This window comes from Plutella xylostella, chromosome 20, assembly GCF_932276165.1.
Source record: "Plutella xylostella chromosome 20, ilPluXylo3.1, whole genome shotgun sequence".
In the NCBI taxonomy this organism is placed as follows: Eukaryota; Metazoa; Arthropoda; class Insecta; order Lepidoptera; family Plutellidae; genus Plutella; species Plutella xylostella.
Genome location: NC_064000.1, coordinates 8,905,889 through 8,915,987, shown reverse-complemented (window position 1 = coordinate 8,915,987; position 10,099 = coordinate 8,905,889). Strand labels below are relative to the sequence as shown.

Genomic DNA, 10,099 nt, shown 5'->3' with positions numbered 1-10,099 from the left:
GATACAGAAAGGGTGCCAGTGTTTCATAATTATTTTATTAAAAAACCAAAGGCCTTAAGAATTAATTTAGCTTTGAATAGCAGAGTTACAATGGAACAGTTAATTATCTCTTTGTTGTAGCTGTTTTCTCAGCAGATAGTATCTGGGATACTGTGAATGCTGTAATTTCAGCAGATATTATTCTACGGCCACTGTTTTTTCATATTTTGAGATAACGCCTATTTTTTGTATTTTTCTTACCAAGGGATAGTAAATTTGATCTAATTAATCTATTTCTTCTACAATACATCATTATGTAGTCGTAAAATTATAATATTAATTTATCAATCTAAATAATCGTAGTAAAAAAAACTAGAAAATGGTTCAATAAAATGTGTGTAATTTATAAAGAAATTTCTTTGTAACTTATCTAAATTTTAATATTTATTTAACTTTCTGTATACATATATTGCAAAGAAATAAACTAATTCTTATAATTGTTTTCAGGTAAGTGATGCTGTTACAAACACTGCGATACGTAAGTTTATACTAAGGAGGCATTTTTATCTACACGGTGTTGCAAAAAGGGTATACTACTACTACCTTTTACTATGGAGATTGTTTTTTTTTTCGCGAATTTTGAAATTCTGATTTCAGTTTCGGGCTTAGATATAGGTACCATGCTGCACATGTAGGTTTCGGCTTAGTATACCCTTTTTGCACCAGCCTGTAGAAATACATAATTATGTATTTTCTTTACCACACTATTTACACAATGCATCAATATTTAGCGGAATAGTCTCATCGATGGCAAGATGGCCGGATGCTTCAGGAATTCAGGGAGCTGAAGTGTTGTTCACAATAACGAGTTTTAAACTCAATCTGCAGTTACCGTCTTCAGTATGGCTGCTGAGGAGATCAATTCAATATCTTTTGAACTAGGGATTCTGTAAAATGTAAAATATTACGCAAAACTACGTAGGTACTACAAAAATTAAAATAACGTATCACGTCCATACAATCTAAACTATAAACAATTTCAAAAATGGGGGAACTAAGCCTGTAAATAAAATAACCCGTAGGTACTTAAAAAACAGTTTTTTTCCAACTAGGTTACGACAAACATTAGATCTGGTCTAGATTATGTTACTGTAGTAAATGGATTAGCCAGTCAGATAATCGGACGTATCGTGTGTGAGGTCACTCGCGGAGGATTCGTTGGTGCACTCCACTAGTAAGTAATACATACATACAGGGTGTCCCAAAACTCAACGTTATGCCTTGGAAAGCTGAGAGACCAGCCTATGAATAGCCAGAATATCATAATATGACCTTGGTAAAAATTCGATAGGTTTCGAGATATTGACACTTTTATAAATATGGTGATAATCGACACCTTGGCTCAGTTTTTTGCGTGCCGCCGGTACAAAATTCCAGCCATCAGCCATCCAAGGCATATCGTTGACTTGTGGGACATTCTGTATAGTAGATAAATACACCATCATATGCTCACGACTGTTATCCCCGAAGTGTTAGTCAGAGGTCAATCGCAAGCAAGTACCTGTCAGGATTCGAACCCAGGGCCTCACAAATGAGAGTCGAAACCTTATCCGTTACACCACCACGACCCGACTACTAAATAATACAGTAATATTAAAATACCATGAGCTAACCTATCGTGAGAAAAAATCCAATGATTTAGTTTATTTTGTTGATTGTTAATTTATTTTTCTATAAAGTAATTACGTTGACTATGTTCTGCTCTGCCGATTTTTCACAAAAACAAACTAAATTGTTTTTTTTTAATCAAACCTTGATCTACGTACGCGAATGTTAGTGTGTATTCGGTCATGTCTCTGAATTGGTCAGTTCTGACGCGATTAATTATTGTGCTATCTCTTATAATTGTTAATAACTATGCTAAGGTTGGTGATACATTCTGGTTTATAATATTGCTTACTACTCATGTGTGTGTGTGTGTGTGTGTGAATGCGCCAATTGTACCTACTGACAAACAAGGAAATTCACGCATTGTTTGTATTTAAAAATTAACGTGTAGCAGAATTATATAAACCGTAAAAATATAATTGTGTTTTCGAATTTAAATTTAGGTTATACCTGAATGTGTGAATGGTATTCGTAACTCGGTTCAATACTCAATCATTTATTGTTCCTGTATACTTTGTCTCATGAGTATTTACTAACAAGGTATAAATTCTTTGGTGAGTCCTCGAGAAAACACTAAGGGTATGGATCCTTTCATATGCTCACAACTGTAATCGCCGAATAATTCGCAATTCGATTCCTGGACGGGGCAGTTATTTGTTTATAGACACATATTTTGTACCCGGGTCTATGGTATTAATATGTATATCTATCTAATTTAATTTTAACACTTTATTGTATACAAAATACATACTTAGTTACAATAAAAGATGAAGAGAAATAAACTTAACTACCTAGTATACAAGGGCGGACTTATCGCCTAAACGCGATCTCTTCCAGTCAACCCTATCTACGTATCTGTAGAGATATCAGCGGCGGTCCGATACCCAGACAGGCTCTGCCTATGTTGGGGTCGGATAGCAGTGTGTCAGATGTCAGATCCCCACATATTATTACATACATAAATGCATATTTATTATGCCCACGGCTGTAATCCGCGAAGGGGTAGTCAGAGGTGACTCGCAAGCGAGTTCCCGCTTTTCGCTGTACATTTGTACTCATGTGATAGGTCGCGAGCCATATCGCCGTATATACATATTATTATTATTATTTAAACTGACATTCCTCAGCAATACTACATAGAGCTGGAGCGCTCGGAGCTGGCGTCGCTGGACACGCGGTTCCTGGAATACTTCAACGTGTCGGCGCGGCGGCGCGCGCGGCGCGGGCCCGTGGTGCTGGCCGGCGGCATGCGCATACTGTACCCCGCGCAGAACAATGTCACGGTATACATAATAATATACCTACAAGATAGGTACATTGTTAATTATAAAAATGAAATGATAATAATACATGTGAGTGATTTAAAAACTCAAAAATGGCGCCGGTGAGAGAAATTCAAAAATGGAACAAGTTTATATATTTTTTCACCGTTTTTTTTTCACTCTAGAGTTTTTTAAACGATACTGTAGTCTTCCATGCAAGGTTGATGGTGAGAAATACCTTCATTTACAGTAATTAGACAGCGGATAAACTGTTGTGGAATGTTTAAAGATAAATTGTTCTATTTAAGACTTGGTATGATAAGTAGGTAGTTTTTCTTAACTGCCTTGAGTTGTCTGCATATCTACTCATCAGAGGAAGGAATTGTCCCATAAATTCAGTACCTATCTGATAATACCTACTCATAGTGAAGTCATGTATTTTCACGCGACTGTAATCCCCAAGGGGTAGTGAAAGTTGACTCGCCAGCATATTTGTACCCATAGAACACCGCGGACTCAGGTATGTATAAAACGCAGGTAACCAGCAGCCAGCTTTCTGTCTGTATAAAGCCATAGAATTTAGATGTACAGGTTTCCTCTCCATGCGTAGTGCTATCATCATCATGTATCAATAACCTTCCAGCTCCGAATGCTGCTGCTCGAGAAGCACAAGACGGGCTACCGGCCCACGCCGCTCGACGTCAAGTACAAGCTGTGCGAGCTGCGCACCAAGGACAAGTACTTCCTGCCGGCCATACAGCGGTTCTCGCCACAGGATCTGAGCAAGTGCCCGTTTCTGGTACGTTTACCTGATTGTGGATGAGGATTTGAGTAGGGTCCGTTTGAGGTACGTTCACCTGATTATGGATCAGGATTTGAGTAGGGTCCGTTTGAGGTATACGTTCACCTGATTATGGGTCAGGACTTGAGCTAGTGTCTGTTTGAGTTACGTCGAGCTAGCTTCAATGATCGTAACTGATCCGTTGTCTTAATCTGAAACCTGTCTTGTGTCCAGTAATGAACCAATGTTAACTGATGACATATAATCATCACATGCCATCACGTCCACACTGCTGAGACACGGGTCTTCCAATGAAGGAACATAGACAGAGAGAGAAGGATGATATATATAATACTGACAAAACACAAACCTACCTTCCAGGGAGTAATAGAAATAAAGGAGATGACCTTCGAGCCCAAGATGCTCCCCCTCAAGTACTTCCCGTACCAGCACGTGCGGCTGGACCTGACGTGGACCGCCACCGCCACCGGCCAGCTGCTGCTGCACTACTCCGTGTATCTCAAGATCTCCGAGCAGCCGTGAATGAGGGTTTTGAGTAAAGGGATGGAGGAAGTTATGTGTGGGTTGTTTTATTTTTTGCGGACGTTGTCGAACACGACTGAAGCAAGGTAATTTGCGCGTATTTAAAAAAATCTGGTTATTGGCTACCAATGTGGCATAATGTAAGTTTTGTCAATGATAGTATGTATTTTATCGCACAGGTAGCTATTATCCAGATATTGTGAAACAGGTCCTTAGACTGATACCTCAAATCTAGTGTTATGTGCAGTTAGGGAAGGCTAGTAGGGACCAGTGCTTTATACAGAATGTTTAAATAATAGTAATCTGACCTGAAGAATTGGGAAAATTCGTGAAAAAATCTTCTCTGCATGCATAGTACGTCAGTTCGTGAAAAAATCTTCTCTACATGCAAAAAACGTTGCGTGACCAAAAAAGTTTCAATATGTAAAAAGAATTTGCAAAAGTCTTACATTGAAAGTTGTTCAGAATGTTCAGCATAACCCCTTGACTAATGTTGCAACATTCTGTAGAAAAAACATACTAAATTAAAAAAGTAACTAAATTAAAATAGTTGTAATTTAAAAAAAAATAATTAAAAAGACTTATTCGTTTTATGTTTGTTCTGTAGTATCTATATTGTAGCGTCCTCTCATCAAGGAAGACACAATTCTAAGCGACCACAAGTACGTCCTTCAGTTTCATAAAGAAACCTAGTATTTCAAAGAAAGAAGCAGTTTTCATATTTTTATTATTGTTTCCGCGGCGGACACTCATTACGACTTTTACGCTTAAGAGTGTTTTTTTACTCTATTGAAATAATACCAGCAGAAACTGTTCTTATTATTGTTTTGTCTTTGTCTGCGGATTGTTTATTTTGACCTCGGTATTGGGTATTTCAATTGACCGAGAAAAATAAGAGTATCTAGGTATGTATTACATCAGAAAAGTTAGATGAATTAAATAATCATTTTTGAAAAAAAACTTTGACGATCGTTCTAGATGAGGAAGGCCGAGGCCGATAATTTTGGTAAGTAGTCCAAAGTCAAAGTCAATTATTTTTATTCATCGTATAAATATAAAATTTTCTGATGAACGTAAATTTTTACAAACTACTCTCCGTTCGGATAAGGGGGGCTCTATCTGTCCTAGAGAGAACGAATATTGGATAAATATGGTTAAAATTTAAGATATTACACAAGTTTACATTTTAATGTAATTTTCATTCGTGGTCATATTAATGTAATTTATTCTTTAATTTGATAACTGGATTCTCCATTTTGCTCGGAGGCACCGAGTTCTCTATGCATAGGTTAAATAGAAGGAGGAAATTTATCATTGCACTTCCATTTGGTGTGTCAATTTAATGAATAAATTGCAATGCTAACTATTTTAACTATGATACTAACTCAGAATTTTCGAAAAAAATTGTAAACATACTTTTAACTTTGAGCAGAGGTTTTTAAAAGAATTTCCGTATAAACTATCCCATAGTGATTTTTTAACTATAACTGACGAGTAAATTTACCTGCTGAGGTTCACTGATGAAATTCCTCCCTCTATACATAAGCTTCATTTTACATACATTAGAATTGCTAATTCCCACTTCCGTTTACATCATTCGTAGTTTCTGAACGTGGACTCATATAATTGTGACAAGATTTATGAATGGTCTACCTGTGTGGTATTTTCATCACTCGTGCTCTGAAAGTAGGTAATAAGAGCCTGAAAAGACGAGCAAAATTCTAAGTATGCAAGTACCTACCTTTTACTCGTAGAAACAAGTATTGTGTTTCAATTTGGCCGCCGCGCCATAGACAACGCGTCGGCCTCGTTAGTGGACGGTGTGGATGTCTGGCGTTCAGTAAACAACTCCACTTGGACACGTATGGAGACAGACTGCCAATGAGATCTAAGAAAACGCTGCCAGCTGACAATTAGATTCGTCGAATTCTAAGAAAGAATTTGAGGTTTTGACAGCACTAAAATTAGAATTTGTGCCTGCAAAAATTGCAAAATTAACATCTATATCCGGCTTACCACAAGAAATGTTGTTTAAAGTTTCATTCCCCATGAACACCATCCATAATCCACTGTGAAGGAAAATTATATCATACTCCAAAAGGTTCATAAAATGGCAAGAGGTCATTAAAAGGTCACAATAATAATGTTTATTAACTTTGACAATATTTCCCACTTTTATGTCAAGACTCAAGATAAAATGCAATAAGTCTCCTACTTTATAACGACGTTTAACGTCAAGTTAACGCACATTTTCTGTGCGGGCAAGTCTTTTAGGTTTAATAGACGTCGGATATAATTATATTATCTTTGTTATGGGGGCTTGCGGCAGAAATGTTATTAACTTATAATGGATTCGGCTGAAGTCAACAAGTATTTTAATCCGATGATATGGACGTATATATACAAAACTTAATGGAAAAATACAAAAAGCTTTCACCGTTTACTTAGAATGGTACACTATGTGCCGTGGGACCCATTTCGAAAAAAAAACAAACACCCACATTTTGTACTAATGTACTCCCTTGCGGGGTAGCCAGAGGTGCATTGCTGCACTCACTTTTCACCTGAGTTATGTTAGCCCCAATGTAATAGGGGGCGGGCCTATTGCCATTTTACGGACACATCCAAGACCCGAGAACAAATATCTGTGTTTAAACAAATATCTGCCCCAGCCGGGAATCGAACCCGGGACCTTCGGCTCAGTAGTCAGAGTCACTAACCACTACGCCATTCGTTCGTCTACCCATTTCGAGTTCCGTATGATCGGCGAGGTGATAGGATCGTGATATAAGTTGGCAGCGTCAGCATGGCTGTAAATCGCTGACTACTCAAGCAGCCGCTCTGACTGACTTATCACAGACAGATATTAGACACACACCTTACAGACACCTTTAAGACAGAAAGAGCCAATTATCCGAACGGAGAGTAGTTTGTAAAAATTGACGTTCATCAGAAAATTTTATACTTATGTGATGAATAAAAACATTTGACTTTGACTTTCAGCATCGTACGGAACGGATACATCGCATTCAGCATGTCTTGTGTAGATATTCACACTAGTGCTGTCGCATATTCATTAAACTATTTATATGAGTAAACGCGAATATCTGAACTGTTAATAACCGTGATTAGTACAAACATACTAATCACGGTGACGAACTGAATATGGGATATATCATAAACATATTAGTTACTTAATATCACGCACACGTGATGACCGATCAGTCTAATGACCTGATCGTCTGAATGTCAAGGATAATCCTGATGTTCTTAGGGGTTTCACCCCAGTGGCCTCCAACCTCCCCTATAGCCACCCCGTGCCTCGCTAGCAGGGTTGTTCCCTGGGACTGATCACATAGGACTGTTTCCCTAGCTTCTTACACTGATCACATGGGACTATTTCCCTAGCTTCTTACACTGATCACATGGGACTATTTCCCTAGCTTCTTACACTGATCACATGGGATTGTTTCCCCTGGCGCACTGAATATCTAATCTATCTATTATCACACGGTACGGGTACGGTATGTACTCGTACCTCCTTTGAACCTTACATTACCTCCTTAGTTTCCTTACTCATTATAAACACAATTGGTACATCAAAAAATCAAGTGTAGGTATAACTTATCAATCATAAACGAGATATAAAAGGTAAGTAGAAAGGTCACTTAGCTATGCACTTGCAGTAACTGGCTGTTGTCTGAACCGGGCCATCACGCCCGCCTCGGCTCCCGGAGCCTGGGCGCCTCGGCTCCGCTCCGCGGGGTCCTCTCGCACCCACGACACTGATAACTCCCTCACTCTCCGTCTGCTCACCGCGGCTGCTCACAAAAAATGAAAAGCGCTCCCGCGCTGCTCGTTTACGTGGATAAATTAGTCTACCCTCAACTCGCCGATATTAATATTAAGGATCGTCTACACTCAGAATAATTATCTTGATTATTCTGTGAGTCGAAATCGGTACAACTCCCGATAATTCGGGACAAATGCGTTCACTTCGTTGGCATTTTCGACGCCTTTTCTCTATACATTTATGTAAATCCGTTTGGTCCGGTACGAATGATAGGTGGACGCTTACCTTTGTGCGAATATAATTATACTCTGTTCGCACGAGCTTTGTGTCGCCTTGAAAAGTTTCGAGTTTATAATATTACTAGGATTCTTGTAGGTACTCAACAATGCAGCAGCCGCAAGTCATCTTGCCTGCAGCCTGTTGCAAAATTAAATACTACTTAATATAATTTATACAGTAGCTACTAAGTATTAGTGTCTGCACTACCTCCAGAAGCAGAACAATCAGCAGCAGATCTAATAAATAGTTTATCTTTTTTTGTTGTAGTATGTAAGTGAGACGATGATATTATTATTTTTTGTTATAGTAACTATGTATTTAAATTATGTATGTAGGTATACGTTTATTTTATAATATTATGTATAAGTAAGTATATATTCTAGTGTTTAACAATATAGATATTAAACAAAATTAAACTGTCCTCATTGTCTTTCGCACTACCTATCACTTTCTCCACAACGCCCAAGGTTAACTGGAAGAGAATGCTTTTAGCATTAAGTTCGCCTATGTACAAAATTAATTTATGTGCAATAAAGAATTTAATAATAATATTAAATATCTGCTAACTAGGTATATAAACAAGAGCTTCTTGCTCCATCTTCGCATGGGAACAATATTAAAACTAATTACAATAGGATAATAACCTCCATATTAAATACTTTAAGTAGAAGTAATATTGTTTTCTGTAGGGTTACTCTATACTGACGAAAAACTAACGAAGGAGAGCTGTCCAATACAACGAAGAGTCACGGCTCGCGCAGCAGCGCTGCAAAATTTAGTTTTTTCTTATACAGAGTGACCCCCTGAACATGAAGTAACAAACCTGCCAGGACGCCACCTGCAGGTTATTTCCATTCATATGAATGAAATAAACATAGACTAAACAGGTCTGTGCTAAGAACAATAAATTGTTAGACTACGTGTACAGTCACAGAAAAAGATCTTTAATTATTTAATACAACTTTATTTTTTACGACCTAACTTCTAGTCTAAACTCCGTTTGATATTATCACTTTTCCGTAAGAATTCCGGAATAAAGAGCAGCCTATGTGTAAAAACAAGGTATCAGCTTACTACATGCCAACTTTCACAAAAAATGGTCTAGCCTTTTCTCGTGAAAGAGTTGCAAACATCCATCCATCCATAACTTACAAACTTTCACGTTTACAATATTAGTACGTACGATCTGAGTTCAGTCAAAACATATACCTATTTTGACTCCGTATGTTCGACTAATAATCCTCTTCTTTTACGTTATTATTACGTTGATAGTAGTGTGTTGTCGGTAAAGTTCTCAAGTAGGTAATCGTGCGTAAAGTTGTTGCTTCTAATAAGCAGTGGGGTAACTTGGAGGCGAGTTGCTCGTTTGTTCGAGCTTCGTACTGTTACTGCTTCACGCCGCTTTGGATATCGTATCGACTTTTTGTAGCTACGTAGTTTTCGGTAATAAGGTTAGGTACTTACTACTTATCTACTTCTAGTGTTCATGAGTTTTTTTAAAAAGCAGGATACCTACCACTTCTTTTTATGTGTCTTTCTTTACATGTATTTTAAACTGCAATGACGAGCTTAACTGAGCCACGTCGTATGGTGTACTAAACTAACTTGTAGGGTATGCTGCTTAATAGTTACAATTGCTGAACCTAGAAGCAGTTATATCACTCAAAAGCATCTCATCCAAGTTATGGCGAAATTTTGTATCAGCGATTAGGCACGGCCCACTTTGAGCGGTAATTCAGGCATAGATAGTGAGCGAAGTTTGTTCTCACAATGGACAGAGAACAGTACAGTGGT

At 37.9% G+C, this 10,099-nt stretch overlaps 1 protein-coding gene across 1 annotated transcript; it reads left to right on the top strand.

Annotated features, from left to right (window-relative positions):
* Positions 1-1,760: 1,760 nt before the first annotated feature.
* LOC119691619 lies at positions 1,761-4,267 on the top strand. The gene is made up of 4 exons (XM_038109414.2): positions 1,761-1,904; positions 2,775-2,930; positions 3,553-3,708; positions 4,072-4,267. The coding sequence occupies exons 1-4, from the start codon at positions 1,830-1,832 to the stop codon at positions 4,231-4,233; spliced, it is 549 nt and encodes a 182-aa protein (XP_037965342.2). The 5' UTR covers positions 1,761-1,829; the 3' UTR covers positions 4,234-4,267.
* The last annotated feature ends 5,832 nt before the right edge of the window (positions 4,268-10,099 follow it).